This window comes from Durio zibethinus, chromosome 21, assembly GCF_047325235.1.
Source record: "Durio zibethinus cultivar Kanyao isolate XHJ-2024 chromosome 21, ASM4732523v1, whole genome shotgun sequence".
Taxonomy (NCBI): Eukaryota; Viridiplantae; Streptophyta; class Magnoliopsida; order Malvales; family Malvaceae; genus Durio; species Durio zibethinus.
The window spans coordinates 21,794,466-21,819,116 of NC_143182.1; the positions used below are offsets into that span (position 1 = coordinate 21,794,466).

Genomic DNA, 24,651 nt, shown 5'->3' on the forward strand with positions numbered 1-24,651 from the left:
GCCAATATTTTAACCATAAATCAATCTTGGATAAGTACCTGACACCTTTCAATTCATATAACAAGTCTTCCACTAATGGAATTGGAAACTTGTCTTTTAACTATCATTGCATTAAGTTGCTTGTAGTCAATACATAGCCTCCATATACCATCTTTCTTCCTTTCCTATACTTAGGGCAAGGCAAATGGACTCTTGCTAGTCTAAATAATGGATGAAGACAACATTTCTGAAATCTGTCTTTCCACTTCAGTTTTCTAGTGGTGAGGAAATCTATATGGCCTCAAATATACAGGTTGAGACCCATTCATTGAAGGGTATACTATGATCATGTGATCGAGCTAGTGGTAGTCTTGTTGGTTCCTCAAAGATGTCAATAAGCAGCGAGCAATTCTTGCAGTTTAAGAGGAGTCTCTTCTTCCATACAATCTACACTGATCATAAAGCTCTCCATTTATGTTTGGGTCCTTACTAGCCATTTTCTACAATTTTTTACTAGTAATAAGCATAACACCTGGTTGCTTTTTGCTTCCTTTCAATGTCACTTGCTGGCCCTCTTTCTAAAAGGTTATAGATAGCTTATTAAAATTGAACACCAAGGGACTATATCTTTTCATCCAATTAACCCCAAGAACCATGTCACTACCCTTATTGGCAGTAGTCTCAAATCATGTGAGAAAACATGTACTTGTATTAACCAGGTTAACTCCTTACATCTGGCATTGCTATATAATCTCTCTCCATTAGCTATTGTTATAGCTAAAGGATTAGTCTGCTCCAGCTCCACTTGTTCTTGAGCCCACTTAGGAGTGACAAAACTATGAGTGCTGCCATTATCGATAAGGATATAAAGTGGTTTCCCTTTTATCGTTCCTTCAATCCTGAGAGTGTTGTGCACAACATTGCTCATGAGAGTATTGATGGAAATTTGTAAGTTTTTAGGACTGTCTTGTTCCTCAACTCCTTCTAGTTCTCCATCACCATCCTACATGTTGTCCTTTTCCTTATTGGATTCATCAGCAGTAATGGCATTAAGTTGTTGTCTTGCCACACTTAAAACACATATTATGTAGCCTTTTTTGTTGAATAAGCTGTTGTTTGTTTGATATGGAATTGGCTGATGGGTTTGGTTTTGGTCGAGTATGAATAGGCTTGGGATAAGGGCCAATACTAGAGGTAAGTGGTCTGCTGTGTCTCTTGTTTTCAAATTCAAGTGATAGATCATGCAGTTTGGCTTGTTTGTAGGTGGCAGTAAGGGTTCTAGGTTCATTAGCCTTCACTCTATAGGCTTGAGATCATCCTTGAGTCCACTTATAAAGCTAGAAACAAAGTACCATTCAGTCAAGTATGGGTTATATTGCAACATATAAGGTTTTAACTCTTTGAATCTTTCTTGATATTCATCCATAGGAGTCTTTTGGGCTAGCTTGTTGAACTTCTCTATTATGTCAGAACAGGTTTTGTAACAGAACCTTTGACACAAGTCATTAGAAAACTCTGGTCATATCACCCTTTCCTTTTGCATAAGGTATGCATCAAACCACACCTCAACCTTTCTTGCTAAGTACATAGCATCTATTTCCAATTTCTGGTGATCATATGGGTTATATTGCAACAAAGTACCCTCAATCTTTAGTCCACTTATAAAGCTAGAAACAAAGTGCCTTTCAGTCAAGTATGGGTTATATTGCAACATATAAAATCTTAACTCTTCGAATCTTTTTTTATATTCATCCACATTAGTCTTTTGGGCCAGTTTGTTGAACTCTTCTATTATGTCAAAACAGGTTTTGTAACAGAATCTTTGACACAAGTCATTTGTAAACTCTGGTCATGTCACCTTTTCCTTTTGCATAAGGTATCCATCAAACCATGCCTCAATCTTTCCTACTACGTACATAGCAGCTCTCTCCAATTTTTGGTGATCATATGGCAAAGTATTTTTGGTATTTTTTAAGCTAAACCCTATGGTTGCTTCCATCTAAGACTGACAACTCAATCTTAGGTCTAGGTGCAAATGTATTCGTAACAGTTGAAGAACTATTACCAGCAATGAAATTAGCATTTTTAAACTATTTGGTATTAAATTGAAAGGTACTGTCATTGATTTCATGTTGTTTACTAGCTAAAAGTCCTACTCCACTAGGCTTATAAGCATATTTTTCATGATCATCTATTACTGTAATTTCAACAGGTGTCTTACCTACTTTATAGAATGAGAAATAGGAGTTGGTTGGCTGTTGGTCACCATTCTGGTCAAGTTTCAATTGCCTTTCTTGGATCCAACAGTTCAAGCACTTGGCTTATATGTTCTCGATTCTTAGCAAACTATGACTCAATAAGCTTCCTTTATTCTTCTCACCACCTTGGAACTATTAAGTCAACAGTCATTAGAGCGTCAAGCTATCCTGTATCACTTGGAACTACAAGCTCGCTCCATCGTCCATGGTTTGCTGTTTCTTAGGTTGTCTCAGATTGAAGGTGGATCTAATAGGCTCTGATACCAATTGTGTAATATAATAATGCTATTGAATTAACCACAGATTAATCTGAAGAAGAAAAAGAAAGAAATTAACTAGAAGGGAATAAGGTTAGGACCAAAAAGAGAGATATGAAAGCAAGCAAGTTGTGGTTTTTCATTCCTATTGAAAATGTGCATATACATAATAGTTGTACTCATAATTCGTGAATTACAACCCAACAATTATTGTTTTATTAACTACTATTCTTACACATATACTTACAATAACTGATCAATCATTGACTTAACAGCTTGCACAAATAACGTTATTCTCAACTCCTTTGCATCATCTTTACTGCCAGTTTCTTTAGCCCTTGCTAGTATCCTTGTCAGTATTAAAATTCCTTTTCAACCCCATATTGTCTTCCTTGATGGTTCTATCATCCTTGTCAATTTTTAACTTATCATATAATTTCTCTTCAATTAGTATGTCTGTTTTTCTTTTCAATTAATTTGATTGAAACTATTTAGAAAAAAAAATAGAAAGTATGAATTTTGAAATTGAATATCCAAAATTAAAATCATTCGAGTTCAATTTTCATTATAAAAGAAATATATATATGTATATATATATAAATGATTTTTGTATTATACACTTTTTATCAGTTTAATACTTAAAAAAATAAAATTATCAATTTAGTACTTTAACTCTTGTTCATTATCTACTTTAGTACATGAAGCTAACGCTGTCAATTAACTTGTTGATGTGTTCTGAATATTCAATAAAGTATAATTTTCTTTATAAAAGAAAATGGAGTTGAAATTGAAATATAAGTTTTACATGCTTTGCTTGATTTTGTTCCAGATGAATTTAAGCCAGCATCAATTGAAAAGAACCAACCAAGGTTGTTCCACAAGGCTAAGGATAACCGGGTTGAGGTAGAATTTGAAAACAACCAACATGGAAAACCCAAGGTTACATTTGAGGGTGTTAGTGGTAGTGATGCAGTTTGTTCTTTGATGGTGAGATGTTTCGGTTAGAGCGGTTACACCGAGCTGTGAACTGGTTGAGGCATGTACGGCAGCCTGGTGAGTCCACAGCTGCAGCTACCACTGCCATGGCTCCTTCAGCTGGCCCTGCTGCAAAGTCTTATTCTCGTCCACTTGGTAAAGGAGTGAAGCCTGAGTCTTTGAACAGAGGCCCAGTTCTGCTATTGCCAGTAAGTTTACTTGACTCCTGCAATCTTATGCATCTGTTGCTATGAGTGAAAGCAAAGGACTACAAATTGTCTATAATCATTGTTGAAACTGTGTTTTGGCAGCCTGTTTTTAACTACTACCGTTTTAAATTTTAATAAATTAGTCATTACTGCTGTTAATGATGGTTGTACAACTTCAGGTGGAACGCATTGACACAGGTGACTTTGAGAGCAGAGGTGAGATTTAGGTTCAAACTAGAAAAAAAGACAATTATCTTTACTCATTGTCAGAATCCAGGTGGCTGAACTTTTGCAGAAACATTAACCACTTTTTTCTTTTAAGAATTTGTTGTTTTTAGTCAATTGGTTATACCATGGCAGACTCTCACTTCACTGCCACATGTTGCAGAATCTAGAAAGGAGAACAATGCAGTGTACCAATCTTCAATTCCTAATCAACCAACTGCGTCACCAGATCCTAAAAATTATGAATCAGATGAACATGTGAATATAGTCAATGATGATGATGAAGACGATGATGATAATGTCTCTGAAAAGGTTTCCACAGGTATTGGTTTCGATGTCCACTTACCACATCAAGCTGACACGGATGATGTGATTGCTGATGTAGATGTAAGTGATGATGAAGAACATAAAGTGGGACGTAATGCAGCAGAAGCTCCTAGAGCTCAGGTGAACGCAGAAGGGAAAGAAGAACAGACTTCAAGCTCAAGCAGTAGCAGTGGAAGTGTAGCGGGAGTGGCAGTGGGAGCAGTAGTAAGTGATTACAATCAGGCAGATTTACTTAATGGTAATAGCTGTTCAAACTGAACCAATGCCCCAAAACAAAAGCAATGTTCCATCATCTATAGCCGCTGCACAAAGATGATCTCACACTTTACATTATGCCAATGCTACAATCATGACTGTGTGCACTAATGCAATCTCAAGCTGATTTTAATTTTGATTTTTAAAAATTTTGTTACAATCTTACAAAGATAAAAGCTTGGTGAGAGAAACAACAGAAAATGACCTATAGCATGGGCACACAAACCAGTTAAGATAACTCTAAAATCTCATTAAGGAGCAGGTTCTCTCTTTTCCTGCTCTGCGTCTGTTCCTCCATCACTTCCTTGATCTCCTGTATTTCCACTCTCTAACAGTTTATGTTCTGAAGGCAAATTCGTGTAATTACCGCTCTCTGCGATTTTCCACAAATACCACACCTCGGTTTTGGGCGGAGGTATTGCATCAGCAGTAGGAGCGACTAACCCTGGCTTGCCATCATCTATAACTCCATCAACTAACCCATATTCCTTAGCTTCCCAAGGATTCATGAAAGTATCCCGTTCTGTATCTTTTTCGATCTGCAAAATAAAGGATGGTAAAAATAAGACAATTCAAAAAGGAAGACAAATGCAAAGTGCAAGAAAAAATAAACGATAAAAGAATGTTGGAAGGCATATTGATATGCATCCAACCTGTTCTTCAGGCTTTCCTGTAACTCTTGAAAATGTCTTTCTCAGCTTAATCTTATGGTACATCATTTCTCTTACTCGTATGCCCACCTCTGATGTCTGGAATCACATGCAAAACAGTCTGGTGTGAATAATAGAAACCACCAGAAACTAACTAGCGACGGTCATTTGTACCCTTCTAAAGTAACATAAATCTTAAAATGATCCAGAATAAGTGCCAGACAAATTACTAGCAGAGTTAGACCTGTTCTATCAAGTAGAAAATTTTCTACTGAGCTCCAACTTTTGACATTTAAAAACTCCATTTTTCCAATGGTCAACATAATTTTATCTTGCAAGAAAGTTACACCTGAACAATAAGAAAAAATTGCTACCAAATAATAGCCACAGACACATTAAGAAAATCAATCTACATTTATATACCATGAAATACGTAAGTAATGATCAGCCTCTCTAATCATCATATAACATTCTTCTTCAGCATATCAGCATGTAAATCGGACAAAGGAGAAAGTTGCTTTCAAAAAATTGCAAAAGATGCATTAAAAAATGTCCACCTACATTAATATATGACAGAAAAACACACCAACTAATCACCCTTTCTGCTCATCATATAGCATTCTTCTTGGGCATATTTGCATGTAAAGTAAACAACAAAGAATTAGCAGAAAAAAAAATCCATATTGCAATATGAGAAAGCAGTCAAAGTTGGCATAGTTACATATAGACTTCAAGGTTTATCATGATCAACTCTGGCGAAAATAATGCAATCAAATCTCTTGTAGATTTAAGCTACATCCATTTTCCTTCCACTTTTACCTCTGTCCCCTTCATGTATTAATATCTTAACTGAAGCAAATAGAAGAAGAATTCAGATTTGATGCACGCTAGAATATCCACACAAGTTACAATTTCAATTCAGATTAAGCAAAGAAAATTGCAGGTCCAAATCGGAATGATAGCATGTCTAGTTTAATAATGAAAACAAACAATGATTAAATCAAATTTTCAGGTTGAAACTTTTGAACACAAGCATGTCATTTTTAATAATGAAAACAAACAATAAAGTTAATAGTGCCGAAAAGCCCCTGAAACGAAGATGTATCATTCTTATCTCTGATGATCGATGTTCATAAAAGTAAGCAGAGCATCACACACTTACTGTGCCTCCAAAACTTCCAATTGGTTGATGAATCAGCACTCTTGAATTGGGCATGCAAAACCTCTTCCCTTTCGTACCAGCAGCCAGGAGGAATGCACCCATTGATGCAGCAAGCCCCAGGCAAATTGTTGAAACATCTGCTTTGCACATCTTCATCGCGTCATATATTCCCAGTCCTACATGTATCAGTCAAAGAGGGAAGGTTAACATAATCAGAAGGGTGAACACAAGCTACTTAGATATACTCAACTCTCACAAGCACATAAAATATTGGCATCACCTGTGTGGATCCTTTCTTGCAACTGATCAAGTAATTCTAGCACATTTATTTTTTGAACTGCTACATTCAAAACCACCAAGATGCAAATTTAAAGAGGTCACCTCCCAGATTATTTTGCATGTAACACTCAATGCTAACTAACACAACTCCTCAATGCTAACTAAAACAGTCTCCATTCTCACACCTTGGAAATGATAAAGCTCCATAGACTTATATACCACAGTCTCTTTTATTATTATCTTTAGTAAAATATTACCACAAAATTGAAGTTCCAAATGCTAAACAAAAAGGCCCATGTAGCTTAGGGCATAATAACATTATAAAATCCTGACATTAAAACAAAAGCACATTGCCACCACACTTATAATTTGCGAACTCTATTTTACCCTTTTGGTTGCATCATAAGCAGACAGAAATTAATTCTTCTGTATTTCCAATCCAACATTTCAGCTAGTTCCACAAGTCCTAAACGTACTAATGGTTTGCTAAATCAGATGCCAAAGGGTATATAAGAACAATTACCAATTGATGAAGTTAGTGATAAGATCTGATCTATTTACCAAACTATCTGCATAGTATGAAGGTGAGGAAATGAAGCTCACATTTTGCAATGCTTTCGGTAAGCTGTTTGCTTGTTTATCCAATAAAAATATTCATGAAAAATATTTTGTAAAATATTTTACTCATCCATCACTTGAGCCATTAACAAAGCACGAAAGAACAACCAAAATAGGGTAAACAAATTGCAAGCAAAATTGTGCCTATTAGAAAACCTAAGGATCATTTAAATTAGCTTGACCCAACATTTAACACTGGTTTCTAAATAAAAATCAGCAAGAACAAATTAATTTAGTAGTGTACTCAACCTTTCTTACGGTAAACTTGCTTTCAGTCACTTGATTTCTTAGCTGTTTGTTGTTTCAACCAATACCTTTCAGGGCCACTGACAAACCATAAGACTACCTTGAAGCTAACCAAGCTAGGAACTTTAGGAGCTTGCCTTATCATACATCACGACCAATACTCTAAAACCCTAATCGCAAAATATTTTGAAACAGTTTATTCAATTCAAAAGCCCATTCTGATGCTTATGAATAAGATAAGATCAAGAGTGGGGAAGCAGGGAGTCCAGCATATGGAAGAAAACCTAAAGACATACCAGCAGTCACAGAGCCACCAGGTGAATTGATGAACAATTTTATGTCTTTCTCGGAGTCTTCAGCATCCAGAAGTAACAGCTGACTTATGATCAGATCTGCTGTCATGTCATCCACCTGCTCAACATCAATGAAATCTCAAACAGATTCAAACCTGAGAAACTTCAAAACTCAACCAAAACAATTAACAAGACCTTTATATTCAAAATCCATAAAACAAAAAATTTCCCCAAACATACATGCAAAACCCATCTGAAAAATTTCAACCTATGACACACCAATGCTGAAGAGAGATAATCACACTTCCTCTATCTTTCATAAAAAGAATACAAAAACACAAATAGACACTAATAAACAAACCACTTTCAAAATTGAATTATAAAACTAAAAAACCAGTAATTCTAGAAACAGCAAAAGAGAGTGAAATACCAGAACCAATAAATGCAAACACGATTGAAAATCCTAAACCCTTTAAAACAAAAAACCCACTTTCCCAATAGAAATATAAGCTAAAAAATTCGAGTACTTGTAATTAAAAGAGAAACCCACTTTCCAAATTGACTTATAAAGCAATAAAAAACAAGAACCTGAGAACCCAAAAAGATAATCCTTTGACGAAGAAGCATGTTGGTAGTATCAAGGTCTTCAAATCTAGGAAACCAAGATGGAGCTGCAGCTGGAGTAACAGCAGATAAATCAGAGACATCCCAGTTGCTGGATAAGGTTGCTCTTTTCGGATATGAACTCTTTAAAGCCTTAACACTAATGGTTCTTTCTCTTCTTTTATTTGGAAACAGAAACTGTTTGTTAACAAGACATGGAGATGGTCTGGCTATGTGGATTAAACTCATCTCCATTTTCTTTTTTTTCTTCTCTGTTTTCGTCTTACGTTTCTGTCTGTCGATTGCCTTGGATGGGAAAGTAGTGGGAACGGAAGTGCAGAAGTAACAGGTCGGATATTTTGGGATGTTTGGAGGAGTTTAGGATGCTGCAAACGGTGTCGTTTTAAATTTGGTAAATTAGAGCCAATGATTCTTATATTTGTTATATATAAAACATTTATAAAAATACGAAAAACTATCTAATCCTAAAACATGTGAATAAACCAAAAATAAAATATACTTTTTATTTTTATTAAAATCATATAAATATTTATCAAAATTTTAAATAATATCACTTTTATTTTTTTATCGTTATCATATAAAAAGATTTTTTGATATAACGAATACTTTTAATATTCATAATTTTTTATTGAAAATCAATATTTTTAATAAAATTTTTATAAAATTTAATTAAATTATTATTAAATAAGCATTTATATTTTGTCTACTAATGAAATTTAAAACCCCAAAATAATAATTTTAATCGAAAACTTAACAAAGTAATAAAAAATGAAAAAGAAAAACGAAAAGACTAATAAACAACATAAAATAAAAAGAAAGTATATTTACCAAAAAAACAACAATAAAAAGTTGAAAGTAGAGACACAGAAGAGAATGGCCAAGTTCACTGTCGGGATCGAAGAAGAAGGGCCAAGCAACCGAGTCCCTCAGCGTCAAAGGTTCGAGGGTATTGTGGCTGTGGAAGGCTTTGGTCAAGAAGAATCAGAGCAAGAGCAGGAAGAGGAAGAATCAGAAGGAGACGAAGTTTCAGAGGGAGAATCAGAAGAATCAGAAGGAAGTGGAGCTGAGCAAGGAACCATGAGCCCTCAGACTACTAGCGATGGCTCTATTTCTATTACCTTAACTGACCCTCAAGTTCTTGATTGTTCTATTTGCTGTGAGGCCTTGACGATCCCAGTTTTTCAGGTTGGTCTTTATTTATTGGTTATCGCTTAAAGGCTTTGAAATTTGGATATGGGTTTTTGCTTGTTGGTTGAAAAACGTTCAGATTTTGGTTAGTTTCTGAATTTGATGTTGAAAGGATTGGATTTTGGATTTGGGTTTTAATTTATGTGTGAAAAGGTTTCAGATTTTGTTTAATGTGATTTTGGCACATAGATCCTTGTTTGTTGGGGAAACCTATTCAAAGTCTGGATGGTTTTCAAATTATATTATATTTCTTGTTTTCTTGATTTACAATTTGGGTTTTTCTTCAAATTCTTTTTTCTTTATGTTTATGTCTCTGAAGATTTTATACTTGGTCTGATCTAGGTATATGGTGCGAATTCAGTAAGACTAGTTATTGGTGAAAAGCTTTGTTTTTTATTTGGGATTATGGTTGGAAAACTAGCTTAGATTTTTTTTGCTTTTGGGGTTATTAGTTAGTATTATTGATTTCATACTTTTGGGGTGAAGACAAGGTTCTGTGATTTAGAGAATCTGCTTATATTCTATAATGGGTACTAGAGTTGAGAGGTTATGGTCTGTTCGTATTTGTATACTACTGAAAAGAAGCATATGGATGTTGAAGAGGTACTCAGTGATGAGGAGGATGGTTTTTAAGTTGATAGATATAATGATGAGAATGATGCATAATTTGCAGACTTTGTTTTCTCCATATGACTTTGTAATGGGACATAAGTGAGATGATTTTTGCGAGGCAAATCTAATTGCTTTTTTGAAATTCATCATCTATGTGGATGATGCATTACACGGTTTTTGGTTGATGCAAGATTAGCAGGTCCAGATTTGTTAAGATATTATATAAGTTTCAACATGATAAATTTTCTACATAGTTTTGTCTTTAGTCATAAATCCTGCTATCTCTCTTTCAACATAGATTTTCTTATTTACTGCATACTTTTTTCTTTGTCCTGCTTCAAGGGCTTGTTAGGACTCCTAAGAGATACTATTGTTTAGGCCTGTATGTGGCACCTACTGAAAAGGGAAACATGAAGATTAAGAGGTTTTAAAAGTTTATTTGTAGAGTTTTAGCTCCCTGATATTTGGGAGGTTGCTTGGGAACCTTTTTGTAATGAAGATGACTTGCAACTTTTAAACCAATGGTGAGATCTTAGTTGCATCTAGGAGAAGTGTCAGGATTTTCGAGTTTTTAGAAAGAGGCAAGCATAAGGAAGAACGGAAAAATAGGCCATTTCTATCTATCTTTAGCCATGTACACATTCTGGCTTCTGCAAAAGTGTTTTATAGATGTGTAAGATGATGGGGAAGCGGTTTGTGAGTTTTTTAAAAAGTGTTGGTCATACTCGGACATATATGTATAGACTTTATAAACTCTTTCACATGCCCCTGTGATATATTTATACCAGATCGGTCTGGAATTTGTTAGGATAAAGAAAAATCATAACTTATTAAATAATATTTAACAATTAGCTTTTTGTGGAAATCTCTTAATGGCCAATATTTGATGTTTAATATTGGGACTAATTTTTAAAAGTTTTGCATGGTTTATTATGTAATATTTGATTGAAGGCACATTTTCATTTTTTTCTTTTGAGCTTGAGGATGTTTTGGTGAATGGATTTGGCATTGTCTTATCAAAGCATATCATTGATGGCATCCATGAAGTTGGAATCTGATACGTTTCCATATTTTTCTAGTATATTATTCAATCTTTAAAATATTAAATGGATCGTGATAAATTTTTATGTGCTTGATTGGCAATTCAGTGTGATAATGGGCATATAGCTTGCTCTACCTGTTGCATCAAAATTAGGAATAAATGTGGATCCTGTGCTAGTCCTATTGGCTATAGTCGCTGCAGGGCCATTGAGAAAGTTCTGGAATCTGTCAAAGTGTCATGTCAACACACAAAGTATGGGTGCAGAGAAACATTCAGTTATAGTATGAAACAGAAACATGAGAAGACATGTCCTTTTACGCCATGTTTATGCCCCCTTCCTGATTGCAACTTTGAGGGAACATCAAAGCAGTTATACGAACACTTTGGTAATGAACACAAGAATTCTGCGATCCGTTGCCATTATGACTGCTCTGTACCGATTGCCTTAGGAGTTAATGAAAAGTTACTTATTCTTCGAGAGGAGACAGACGGATCTTTATTTATTCTCAACAATAAGGTTGAAACTTTGGGAAATGTAATCACTTTGAGCCGGATTGGACCCTCAATGGAGAGAGGTTTCTTCTATGAACTAATTGCAAAAGCTCCGGCCGAGGGAAGTAGCCTTAGATTACAATCCTTCATAAAGAGCACTCCAAAACTGGTTGATAGCCCAACTTCATTAGGGTTTCTTCTGGTTCCCAGTTGTTTCTCTTGCATTTCCAGGCAGCTCAAGATGGAACTCCGCCTGTTTCCTGGTCGAATTCCCTACAACATCCAGAGACCCTCGTGGCTTATAAACATTTAACTCAAATTGTAGCAATTGTCATTTATGTCTAGCAAGGGTTGTATTTTTTTTTTTTTAATTTTTGTTATTATTATATCAGGCATCGATATGCTTTCTACTAGTATAATTTATCAAACCTTGCACCAATATTTCATTTACATGACCACTTTTGTACTGTTTTAGCCTTATGACCAGGTGTGTATGTTACACAATCTTATACCAAAGCAATGTCCACAGGTTCATGTAGCCTTTTTCTGGGGAAGATGGTCGAGTAACTGACTTCTTTATTTGCTGCAAATAGAGCTAGACATTGATTATAGATCAAGAGTCCATCTTGTCTTCAAATTGATTCCTTGGTTCTACACTTTCTGGTTCATTGCTAGCAGAAGAAGAGTTCATGTTCTGCTATGTGTGAGAAATATTGAGGAGACCAATGGGAAAAAAAAAATTAAGGAACTCTTTTTATTTAATTTTTGAATTTCTGAAACTAATTGTCTTTTTTATTTTTATTTTTCCTTTGCTTCAAAAGTTTCCAGTCAAATATGCAGCAAAAGTTTATTGCACTGCTTTTATGATGAAACCATCCAATTTTAATCCATTTCGTCCATTAAAATTTTCACCATCTAAATCAAATAAATCCTTCAAGCAAGGTGGATGAATAATTTTGATAAGATATTGTGTTTAAAAAAACATGAATAAAACATGCATGTGATGCTTGGTATAATACTGCCATTAAAATCTCTTTTAGCTTTCCATTCTTCGTAAAGCCTTGCCTCTATTGTTGCTTCTTTAGTCCTTTATTTTAGTATATGCCGGATACAAACATAGCCCAAAATGGTGGTGGTGCCGGTGGTTACAGTGGAGGTGCAGCTGATGCAAGTGGCTGCAGTGGACAAGCTGCTAATCAAAGGTTGAGGATCAACCACAAGCTCACCCTCTAAAAGACTAGCTACCCGGAGCTCTTTTGCAATTCCCACAACCAAATGCTCTTTTTTAGTTTTTTTGGTTTGTCTGGTATGCTGGTCCTGAAACTTTGTTGATTGAAGGAGGTATTGGAGGTTCAACTTCCCGGTAAGAAGGTGATAACCGCATGTGCCTTTTGGAATGGTTTACATTGTCAAAACCGCAAGACACTATATCAGAGGATTCATTTTAAATAGAGTGGCAGTGTAAAATTTCCTGTGAGGTTTAGATTGAAAAACTTTTAGTAAGTTCTTATTTTTTTTGTTTGAGATATAAAGATACATTCACATTTTTATGCAATGTCAAATTTATTTGTCTTACATTGCCCCCTCTTTGTTTGGACAGATCGTGTGCAACTTTTTGAAGTGTTAACCTGGAAATTATATTTCAGTAGTTGTGCATCCTATCACCATGATCAGCACAAAGAGCAAAAAATGGTACTATGACGCAAATTCGAAATCTAGTTTTTCAATGAAGTGATTTTTTTGGTTATGTGCTGTGACGATTGAGGAACAAGTTACCTCAGCTTGGTGCATAATTTCATGACTTATCAGACTTCATGAAGCACATCTTAGATGATACTTCTGTAACTCCCCTTATAATGACTGAGATTAATTGCTTGGGATTTTGTTTTGGATGTTCATCTGAGAGAATGACCTATAACTGTCAATGTTATAGCATATCATTGTACGTCATAAAAGACTTGATGTTCTAGGGCATGATACTATTTGACAAAGAACAAGGTGCCATTGACAATGTAGCTATTGTTCTATACTTCAGTCTTGGGGGCCAACAAATTGCATTTGCCAAGATACCAAATTATTATCATCTTGATTTCTAGTTATTTACATCTAATGAAACGACAGGTTATATCTTAGTTAGAAGCTTGGGAGACTTGAATGCTAGGAATGTTGTTCATGCTTTGCATTTAAGCTACTGGAGAATGTTGTATCTGACAGCTCTAATGTTCTGGTTTTGCAGACTATCCAGATTCCTTGTCTCTGTCATCCAGGCAAAGTTGTTCAAAACATAAGACGCTAAAACAATCTCAGTTTTGTCTAGGTGTGTATGGTCCAATCAGGATCATCATTTTTTTTTGTCTTGCATGTTAAATTCTTGACCTAAGGTTTAGGAACATATAAACTTTGGTTATCTGATTGCAAGATAACCTTCTTGTTAACCTTCTTGTTACTGTATTTGTCATATAGCTTGGATTGCATTAAGTTTGAATGAACAACTTCATTGGAAAATTGAATCATTTGGCTCTTTTAGCAATTGTTAGAGGAAAATATATTTTTTCTTTTGAACAATCAATTCAATCCGTTGTTTGTTCTGTTGCATGTTCAAGTTATATGATTTGCTTTCAACAATCAAATGGCTTATGCTATATATCTGTTCCTTCTCCCCCTCCTGTGATGTCTCAAGCATCTCACCAAATTAAAGCATTTGCCAACTGCCACTAAGCTATGGTAAGTGCATAAAGTTCATGCTTTATGAAATTTAGAATGAAGATGAGAAAGCAAGGAATATGCAATATATACAATTATCACCACATGGCATGATATCCCTCTGAGACTAAGGGCACATTCAAATGCTCATTTCTCAACGCAACTTTAAAAGAAAAAAAAAAAAAAAAGTGAATTCCACTTGATGGTGAAGAAACAGAGTTGTTGTCAATGATTCTCTGTTCTAGGCAGGGCATCTATGAAAGAGCAACTTCTTTTTCACTTTTTTTTTGGGGCTATAATCAAATTATTGGAGCCCAACAAAGATGGTTTACGCAAATAGTGTCACTAAATTGTTTATTCTTTTCGAATTGTGACTAGCACAAATATGTTTGGAATTTTGCATACAGCTGCACTTGCATTCGTTTCAACTACCTAATAAAAACTAGGGTAGTCTCTAACTAAATTTCTTTTGGTTTCAACTCTTTTCACATAGCATGTTGTGATTCTTTTCTCAAAGATAATTTAAAATATATTATAGTAATATGATATGAATACAATATAAAAAAAATATAGAAAAGTAATACGATTTAAAATTGAAATTACGATAAAAATAAATTACGAAAATCCATATTCAACTTATAGGGTATTATCAATTTTAATTCAAAGATCTCATAATTTTGTTCTACAAAAAAAATCTCATAAGTATAGTTTAAATCTCAACTTATATATTATACTAGATGCTTATAATATCCAAATATGAAATTTAGATGTTATAAACTCCTTCTATTAAAACTTGACGTCCCAGTCAAATCTAATATAAAATAAATATATAACCATAGAATTAAAGTTATATCAGACATTAAAATTTTAAAAGTGATTTTTACTGTATAGTATTTAGTTTATTTAGATTTTTGTCTTCTTGGTAATAAAGGTATAGATAGATTTTAATCTAAAAACTAGCGAGGGATTGATTCAATTTATAAATTTATCCACCCTTGATGGTAAGTGTTGGTAGGTTTAGGCTTTAATCTGTAATCTTTTGCTTGATGTTAATCTTGAATACTTGAGCTTGGACCTTTTTTAAGGTATTGATTTTGTCATGAGTTAAAAGAGAATAATCCTTTTGGAATGCATTTGAACTCTTCTCTGAAGTGTTAGATTTGTTACTTGTCCAATGAGGACGATGGTCAATGGCAATTTCATCCAACAATGATTTAGGACAATCATAGCAAGAATAAACCCAAAAGACAAATGGAAGAATCAACAAATTGAAGCCATTATTGTGACTATTTTAGTAATAAATTAAGGGAAAGCAAACGCAACACTCATTGAACAAAATTCAAAGCCATCGGCTCACCCAAAAAAAAATTGAGCATAGCCAAAAGCAGTGTTCCCCACCTTCTTGATTTTTAGGCACATAAACATGGTTTGTGGGCATACCTTTCTAATTTTTTTTCTATACCCTACCTTTTTAAAGTTCACATATGTTTTTCTAATAAAGAGGTTGCAAGCTGAAAGTAGTATAGAAGGTTGCAGAAACTCAACTTTAAATTCTAGATTTGGGAGATATTATCTTTTAAAATTGATTATAAATTAAATAAATTAAATTTCGAATTCAACACACAATTGTTTATTTTTTAAAAATTTTATAGGTTAAAAATTAAGACTTCGACCTATTAGATGTCACCTTTTAAAAGTGGATACAAGAGCCGGTTAGGCTAAGCTTTGGCTTCTCACATATCTTCTCTTTAATTCCAACAAACAACTGTATATCTACTAGCTATCATGTAACAATTTCCTGTCTGTATAAATATATAGCAAGTCTCATAGTCCAATTATATATCATAGTTGCATTCTTTCCCTTCTCTTTTTCTGTCTCTTCTGTTGTCAGTTGTGTTCTGTCTTCTGTTGGCTTTCAGCAAGAAAAAGAAGCAAAAAAATGGGGGCTCTTGATTATATTTCAAACTTGTGCTCCTTTACCAGCACAAGAAGCAAACGCAAACCAATGCAGGTAACAGCATAGGCACAGAAAAGAGCTTCTTTCTCTTTAGTACTTTTTCGATTCCCTTCTTTGCTTCATGTTCTGTGTTTGCAATGAACAATTAAAGAAAAAAAATTAGATAGACAACTCTTGTTTTCTTTTCTAGTGATTCTGCATTTTTGCTAACCTTAATACTCAAGATGGTATGTGTTTTTCTTGCTCAGACAGTTGAAATCAAAGTTAAAATGGACTGTGATGGCTGTGAAAGAAGAGTCAAACATGCTGTTTCCTCCATGAAAGGTTCTATAACATAAAGCTCTTCCTCCCTCTATAATTTCATTAATATTTTCTCCGTTGAAGCTCAACCAGAAACAAACCCTTTACAGGCAAACGTCAAAAACCAGGAACAAATTACTGAATCTTTTGAGCTATACTAATAATTAAAATCAGATTTGAACTTGAGACCTTCGAATTGCATTAAAAGTAGACAAGAAGTACCATCTTTAGACAAAACTTTATCATCAAATAATAGCAAATACAATTGAAAGAAAGGCAGCTTTTGAAATGACATATATAACATAAGAATTTCTGCAATCATGGTCACATGGAATGAAAGGGAAAAATAAAACAAATATCCCCAACAAAAATTTTGAGCCATTGATTCTAGCTTTTTTTGGTTTGACTTCGTTTTATTGCTCAATTGTCTTTTCTTTGCAATTTATTCCTTTTTTATTACAGATTAAAGTTCAATCGGTGATTACAAGATTATAATCTCAGAATTTAAAATTTAATTCAATTAATTCATATAGTAATTCTTAACATCTGTCAACGAACATATTTAAAGTTCAAAACCTAACATTTATAACCCCTTCTTCTATCGGAGTGCGGCTTTCTTTGTTAAAAAAAAAAAAATTTAGTCTCTATGCACTGATCATCATATTACAAATAACATATTCATATTATTTTTTGTTCTTACCACTTTCTTCTTAATGCATGACTCTATATATAGGTGTAAAAACCGTGGAAGTAAATCGAAAACAAAGCCAGGTAACAGTAAGTGGCTACATTGATCCGAACAAGGTGTTAAAGAGAGTGAAAAGCACTGGCAAGACAGCAGAATTCTGGCCATACATCCCTCAACATCTAGTTTATTATCCTTATGTTTCTGGTGCCTATGACAAAAGGGCACCCGCCGGCTTTGTTCGAAACGTGGTGCAAGCTTTTCCAACTTCCTCCAATGTACCGGAGGAGAATTTCGTTTCGTTCTTCAGCGATGACAATGTTCATTCATGTTCGATAATGTAAGGACAATAATTTGCAAAATATTGTAGTAGGGTGAAATTAAGTTTGATGCTTAATTTTTGAAGATTATGTATTATTTTATTTTAACGGTTTTGGTACGATTTTAAGAATTTAAATTTTAAACATATTAAATGTTACTTTTTAAGTATAATTTATATGAAATAAATGAATTAAACTTGAACCGTATTATTTTATTCTTTGCAAATTGCTTTAATTAACCCCAAATAAGAACCGATCAAGAGAAAGGGAATGATATCTATATAAAGAACTATGAGATTCACTAATCTTTATGCTTTAAAAGTTGACCCTCTTTTATATTATTATTTTTAGCCCTTTCAAAAGGAAATTTAAACAAGCATGAGATTCACCAATAAGCCTAATTACGTTTTGCATATAATTTGGATGCTGTTTTTTATTTTTTTGTTTGAATTTTCTAATTTACTCTTAAATTTCCCTTAAATTTCCTACCCTACTATATATCTGATTGAAGAAAATATTATGTGCTTAAGTTCTTTCAAACTTACAATTTTTAAGTGTCAACTCTAATAACATGTTAACTGATCTAAGAGATTATTAGTGTTTTGAATATTGTTTTATTTTGGTATATCAAATGCTTATTTTTTCCTCATGTGCATACAAATAGGTTTAATTATTCGCATAAACTATTAATAGAATATTGAACTCATTTATTTATTCAAAATTCAAATTATGACAATTTTAAATACAAAAAAAAAATTAAATAGTTGACTGATTTTAATCATCTTATACTAAATTTCATATATATATATAAAATTCAAAGCAAGGGGCAGATGTTCAAGATTGGAGAGTTTGGAGTATAAGATTCTTGCTTCCCACCACAAAATGGATGGAAACATGGTAATAATACATATGATGGTGTTGGACTGTTGTCAAAATATTTGTTGATACTAGAGAAAAAAAAAATCTTTTATCTAAGCCATAAAATATATTTTATAATCCCTCACAAATAAAATTATGCTCCTTTAATTTTCAAAAAATAATTGTGTTCCTTTAAGTTAAGTAATTCTATATGAATTATAGCTTGAAAAAAAAAAATTTTTGATCATGAAGAAGCTAAAAATTTATTATTATTGTGAAAATTATAACAATTTGAAATGAATTAAAATTATATAATATCAAGGTAGATTTGTTTAATTTAGTGATTATCTTAAGTGATGATCAGAATTTAAAGTTTGGACCCTTCATATTACTCTTGGTTTTGTTTAAATATACCCAAAGGACAAAGAAAAAGTAAGAATTAATCAAATCATGAGCACTTGGAACCAATATCTTCTAAAGAAATTACAAGCAATATCTTAGCTATAAAGATCTTTGAGTTACACTTTCCATCTCAAACTTGAATATTCTATTTGATATTTCCTAGAATTAAAATATATAAATTTGTTTAAAATAAAAAAGTTTGATAATTTTCTCTAAAATTAGAGTTTATTATATATATATATTTAGTTTTTAATCTACTTTTAATCTTTCCAACCTCTATCTACTTAATTCGCATGAGGAAAACATTAGGTTTCTAAATTCTCTCAAATCTGTAACTTTAAAAAATCTATTTAGTATATATGTCATTTGACTTAGTTAATTTTTTTTAATAATATAGTTTACTTAATTTTCGTATTTACAATTATATTATTTTTATTTTTTACTCAAAATTTTACTAGCCAAAAAACCTGAAAGCTTTTTATGGTGAAATACAAGAATGAGTTACAAAAATAAAAATATTAAAAATATATAAAAAAAATGATTTCATTTATTTTGAAACATTTAAAAACAAAATTAAAGAGTTAAGGCGTTTTATTTGAAAAATATTGGATATAATAGAAAAAGCTCTCTTCTTTTACTTATTTGTTAATTACTTTTCAATACATACTTAGTCATCATTCGCATGTTTTAAATTGCGAAACTCATACATCATTCACTTCATCGACACTTATACACGTGATTTTACACGTAATATCAAGGCAAGCATGCTACTTATATAAGTAATCACATTATCATCTATGAAATATAAAAAAAAAATTTGGTACAAACATTATCAAGTATACAGATTATTCTCGTTTTACCACTCTCTTCCTTTGCTATTAACTGTTTCTCCAATTTTTAAGATATTTCATTAATTTGAGTATTAGAGCAAATCTCAAAATTTTAATTTTAATGCTTGTTGCCCTTTCACTTTGATAAATTTGACAAATTCACCAATTAAGCTTCCAACAAATCTTACCATCAAAAAATCTGTATTATATAAAAATTACATATGATAATCCTCTTTCAATTTAAGATTTAAATTCAAGATCTTCAAATTACAATTTCAAGCTTTCACAGTCTAATTGTCCCATTGAAAAATATAATATAAAATCTAAGATACCTTTTCATATTTAATATTTGAGTTACTTGATTATGAATTAATACTAAATTATACAAAAACAAAAAAAATATTATAAATAGAAAAGAAATATGTAGGGATGGTAATTTTATTCATATTTGATAAATTATCTATGGTATATGGTAAATTTGTATTTGATCAAGTAAACGGGTTCAAATTAGAGGATGGATTGGTAATACCTACCCCAATCATCTTGACATATATAAAATATTTTCATTTCTCTTTTATTTTTTGATAATTAAAATAATTTATCTATTATGAAAATATATAAATTACAAAAATATTTTTTAAATCATTTTTTTATGCTTTAAGCAATACTTTAATTTGACTGCATTATTATTTAAAGACCATTTTATTATTTTTTTATTTCTCCTTTAATTTACTACTCCCATTCTTATTTAAAGACCAATTTTTTTAATGCTTTTGAGCTTTTTTTTTTTTTATCTTTTTGTTATTTTTGTTACTTTAAAAAAATGAAAATAATTTTTTAATTAATTTTGTTAGATTACATGTTTGATATTTTTAATTATTTTATAATTTTTTTAAATTATAATCCAGTATTCAAATTTTAATGAAGTTATCATTATTCATTAGATACAAAAATGAATATAAAAAATATTATTTGACAATTATAGATACAAAAATAAATAAAATATTATAATCAGATACGAAAATAAAATATATCATACCTGTCGTAATAGTGAACCGTTGTTATCTCCAGAAGTATGAGGAGGACATAAAGTAATTAGTGCTTTAAGGTGAATAAACACTAATACAAGTTGTAATATTTAATAGGTATATAAACAAATAAACAAATCCATTCACTCCACTTTTTGCCTCCCTCATTATCCGCTCCTTTTCATAGTGAATGCAATTTTTTTTGTTTGTCATTCTAAACGAAACCCACAAAATTCTCTCATATCATCAAATCTTCTCTAGCTTATTCCATTAGATAATGCCTTCCTTCGCTTCATTTCTCAGCATTAATCAAATCATTGTAAGTTTGCTTTCCTTACATAAGAAGCTAAAATTAATAATAAAAAGATCTATAAGTCGGATTAGATTGGACCGGACTCAATCAGTCATTTAAAAGTTTTGTTTAAGGCTTAGTTCAGTTTGTCGGATTCAAGAGACTTAAAATTCTTTTAAAAAAATATATATTAAAATATTATTAAAATATCAATATTTTAACAATTTTAAAATAAAATTATATTTTAAAATATTTATTAATAATTTAACATCTCGGGTCAGGCTTGAGTTTGCAAATTCTTATTTAAAACTTGACCCATAAACATGTTTAATTGAGATTCACAACAAAAATTAAGTAATCAATTTTTTTTTACTCAAAAATTTTATATCATTAAAAAGAAAAAGGTACACAATGTCTCGACTCAAATGATAGCATAACGTTTATTAAAACTTTATCTTAAAATTAAGATCTCATATTTGAATTTCATTTTTCAATATTGCTTGAAGATGTAAAATCTCATTTGAAATAATTAGAAAAAATCATGTATTATAGGTATAAGTTATAATCTTCAACAACAAACAAGTTTTTTTTTTTTTCTTCTTTGATGAATTTTAGCGTTACAATTCGATTTAATCATTAACAAAGAAAATAAATGTCCTCATTATAGCTTTTCGGGTTATTTATTGAGTTTTTCCCAAATTTTATCTTTTTAAAAAAATTTTCTTTTACCTTTCAAAAATATAAATAAATAAATTACCCTCATTTTGTGCTTTCTGTAATAAATTAAATTGTGGTTATGCATATATGCACCAAATTTCTACCATAAACTTATTTGTTGAGGGATTGAATTATCCGTTTAAATCTAAAAGCTTGCTTAATTATTTTTGAGTCTAAAATATGAAGACTCAAAAAAATGAGTTTTTTTTTTTTTTTTTTAAATCAGGCCAAGTCTTGATTCCAAGGCTTACTGTTGAACCCAACCCAACTCATTTTTAATTATATAATATATTACTTTTATATTTATATATATTATGTGAATTATATCATATAAAGAATAAATATATAGAATATTGCATGGTAAGCATTAGTAATTATGTTAAGTTATTTATATTTTAAAACTTAATAAAAATTAATAAATATTACTGAAGATTAAATAAAATTAACATTTTTATTTTTTTTAGAAAAATATGTAATTTGGACAAACATAGATATAATCTTAAACTCAAATTCCTTACTCGAATCAAACTTAAATAAACATGTATAATATTGATATCGGCCTAAATTTGATTCGACTTGATTCATTTTTAATTATATAATATATATTATATTTATATTTATACTTATATTTATGTTTATATTTGTTTATATTATGTTAATTATATGAAATAAATGAAAAATATAGAATATTGCATTGCAAACATTAGAATTAATTATGTTAGGTTATTTTTGTTTAAAACTTAAATAGAAAAAGAATTAAAATCCCTAAAGATTAAATAAAAATAATATTTTTCTCTTATTTTTAAAAAATACAATTTGGTCGACTCTGAGTTGTATCATGGGTCTGGAATAATTTGATCAGGCTCAAATTGTTAGATCAACCCGGACTTAAACAAGCTTGTATAGTATTGCTACTAGCCTGGGCTCAACCCGACTTGATCCATGGAGATCTCTATTTGGCATTTTTGACAATATTCTTTTCAAGCGGAAAATATGATTAATTTATAAACATATGCATTTAGGAAAAACAAAAACTTTATAATAAAAAAAATATGGGTTAATATTACAATTGTCTATAAATTATAATAAAATATTTAATGTGATATCTAAATTATAAAATTATTAATTAATATAGTACTTAAAAAGTTGTTTATGTATTATATATCATCAATTTGAATTAATCACATTAGGTATTAATATTATATTAATTAACACATTTATAATTCAGATATTATATTAAAATTTTTTTAAATTCATATATCATATTAAATATTTCGCTATAATTTAAAAATCATTTATAATATTAATCTAAAAAATAAAAATAAAAAAACCATGTGTTGTCAGCTTCAACAAAATTTAGTTTCAAACAAAAAGCAAAAGCATGAGCAAAATTTTAAGTTTGGCTCCCTAGTGACAAGCATAGTCTTCACAATTTCAACAACATATCTCTAAATTTTGGCATTAAATTTAATGGACTGACGTATATGTAATATTAATTTATCAAATCGTGGTATTTATCATTTTCCACTTAGCAACTCACATATCGATATGATCCTATCTAAGTAATTAACGCAAAGAGGCAACAAAACAAGACAAACTTATGATCTTCCTTATAATCTTAAAATAATTGCGGTGATAGATATTTCGGCAATCTTATGATTAATTATGTATTATCAAAGTTAATCATTATTTTTTTTATTTATAGATATGATAATTCATATAATCGTATTACATTTATTTTATATTAAATATGTATAAAACATAAAAATTATTGTATCATAATTTATATATAATCACATCTTTTTTGTATTTTTTTATATAATATTATTGTATTATGTTTAAAATTATCATATTATTAATTTTTTTTAGATTTTTTTTTTTTGCAAAAAAATTAATCCATGATTACTTCTGTCAAGTTTCTGCCGCTATATGATATGAGAGAATTATTATAGAATTATAAAGAAGTAATAGATAAATAATTTATTCAAATTAAAAGTAAAGAGGGAGAAATGGAGATGAATGATTATAGGGAGCACCATCCCTTTGTTTTAGATTGGAGTAATCTTTGGTGAAGGTTCTATTAAATGGCCGGTAGCCTTTTCTTTTCATCTATTCTAGGCAATACATAATAAGACCTAGTTCTCTCTTATTTCTAAAATTTAAACCTCTAGTCTCAAGATTTTTATCCCAAAATTTAAGGTTTTTTTTTTTTTTTTTAATTTATTCTTAAATCTTTCCTACCCTTATATTTATTTAGTTAAAGAAAATATTATCTACATAAATTCTTTCAAATCCACAATTTTAAGCGTTAGTTGCAATATTATTAATTTTGTTGACGTTTCCCATGCAAGGCAAATTTTTTTAATACTTAAACTTAAAAAAATTTCATGCATGTGAATGCAGATGTAATTTCGTAACTAATAATTGATTGATCTTGAACAAAATTCCTTTTTGTTTATGAAAAAATATTTCTTTATTTATATTAAAAAGAATGTTGATGATATGTATGCTAAATACATAACTTTATAATATTAGTCAAATATCACATATAATAAGCTGATTGAATTTATGAAATTAAAATTTTGGTTAACATAATATATATTTTGAAAGTTTAGGATACAAATTTTACAATTCATCTTTTTAAAAATTTGTTAATTTTTTCAAAATTCAAATACCAAATTTGTTATTAATTTAATATTAAATAATTATAATTGTTTTTATCATCGATAATAAAATCACATTAGACATTACAATCGAAGTTACTTTTAATTGCAATTAAAAAAGTTAATCACAAATGCAATATCAAAATGTGATAAAATTTGCATTCGAAATCTCAATTACGATAGGTTTGTTCTCAACTGTAAATGT

The 24,651-nt window shown here is 30.9% G+C and overlaps 3 protein-coding genes and 1 pseudogene across 5 annotated transcripts; 3 read left to right on the forward strand and 1 right to left on the reverse strand.

The window, feature by feature from the left end:
• Nucleotides 1-1,220: 1,220 nt before the first annotated feature.
• Nucleotides 1,221-4,522, forward strand: LOC111305783 (uncharacterized; annotated as a pseudogene). The gene is made up of 8 exons (XR_016331757.1): nt 1,221-1,342; nt 1,450-1,525; nt 2,192-2,257; nt 2,385-2,478; nt 2,770-2,838; nt 3,324-3,678; nt 3,858-3,894; nt 4,067-4,522. The product of XR_016331757.1 is annotated as an uncharacterized LOC111305783 (transcript).
• LOC111305780 (ATP-dependent Clp protease proteolytic subunit 3, chloroplastic-like) lies at nt 4,440-8,674 on the reverse strand. Of its 2 annotated transcripts, XM_022903569.2 has the most exons (5): nt 8,322-8,674; nt 7,737-7,851; nt 6,298-6,473; nt 5,139-5,234; nt 4,440-5,024 (listed from the first exon to the last, which is right to left on the reverse strand). In XM_022903569.2, exons 1-5 carry the CDS (start codon nt 8,589-8,591, stop codon nt 4,737-4,739), a joined length of 945 nt encoding a protein of 314 aa, XP_022759304.1. In that variant the 5' UTR covers nt 8,592-8,674; the 3' UTR covers nt 4,440-4,736. The 2 variants fall into 2 exon arrangements, with proteins under 2 accessions (XP_022759304.1, XP_089605838.1); XM_089749712.1 differs by lacking the exon at nt 5,139-5,234.
• Nucleotides 8,675-9,117: 443 nt separating this feature from the next.
• Nucleotides 9,118-12,171, forward strand: LOC111305784 (putative E3 ubiquitin-protein ligase SINA-like 6). The gene is made up of 2 exons (XM_022903579.2): nt 9,118-9,542; nt 11,306-12,171. The coding sequence occupies exons 1-2, from the start codon at nt 9,126-9,128 to the stop codon at nt 12,002-12,004; spliced, it is 1,116 nt and encodes a 371-aa protein (XP_022759314.2). The 5' UTR covers nt 9,118-9,125; the 3' UTR covers nt 12,005-12,171.
• A 3,961-nt stretch (nt 12,172-16,132) lies between these two features.
• Nucleotides 16,133-17,853, forward strand: HIPP21 (Heavy metal transport/detoxification superfamily protein). Its single transcript, XM_022904223.2, has 3 exons — nt 16,133-16,405; nt 16,600-16,675; nt 17,385-17,853. The coding sequence occupies exons 1-3, from the start codon at nt 16,334-16,336 to the stop codon at nt 17,678-17,680; spliced, it is 444 nt and encodes a 147-aa protein (XP_022759958.2). The 5' UTR covers nt 16,133-16,333; the 3' UTR covers nt 17,681-17,853.
• The last annotated feature ends 6,798 nt before the right edge of the window (nt 17,854-24,651 follow it).

What these genes read in the sequence shown, in the direction of transcription:
- LOC111305780 (XM_022903569.2), bottom strand. Translation starts at nt 8,591, where the DNA reads ATGGAGATGAGTTTAATCCACATAGCCAGACCATCTCCATGTCTTGTT. An exon ending in TGGTGGCTCTGTGACTGCTG is followed by an intron (nt 6,474 to 7,736) that starts GTATGTCTTTAG and finishes TGATACATGTAG; the next exon opens with GACTGGGAATATATGACGCG. An exon ending in TTGGAAGTTTTGGAGGCACA is followed by an intron (nt 5,235 to 6,297) that starts GTAAGTGTGTGA and finishes ATGTGATTCCAG; the next exon opens with ACATCAGAGGTGGGCATACG.
- HIPP21 (XM_022904223.2), top strand. Translation starts at nt 16,334, where the DNA reads ATGGGGGCTCTTGATTATATTTCAAACTTGTGCTCCTTTACCAGCACA. An exon ending in GCAAACGCAAACCAATGCAG is followed by an intron (nt 16,406 to 16,599) that starts GTAACAGCATAG and finishes TTTCTTGCTCAG; the next exon opens with ACAGTTGAAATCAAAGTTAA. An exon ending in TGCTGTTTCCTCCATGAAAG is followed by an intron (nt 16,676 to 17,384) that starts GTTCTATAACAT and finishes CTCTATATATAG; the next exon opens with GTGTAAAAACCGTGGAAGTA.
- LOC111305784 (XM_022903579.2), top strand. Translation starts at nt 9,126, where the DNA reads ATGAAAAAGAAAAACGAAAAGACTAATAAACAACATAAAATAAAAAGA. An exon ending in TGACGATCCCAGTTTTTCAG is followed by an intron (nt 9,543 to 11,305) that starts GTTGGTCTTTAT and finishes TTGGCAATTCAG; the next exon opens with TGTGATAATGGGCATATAGC.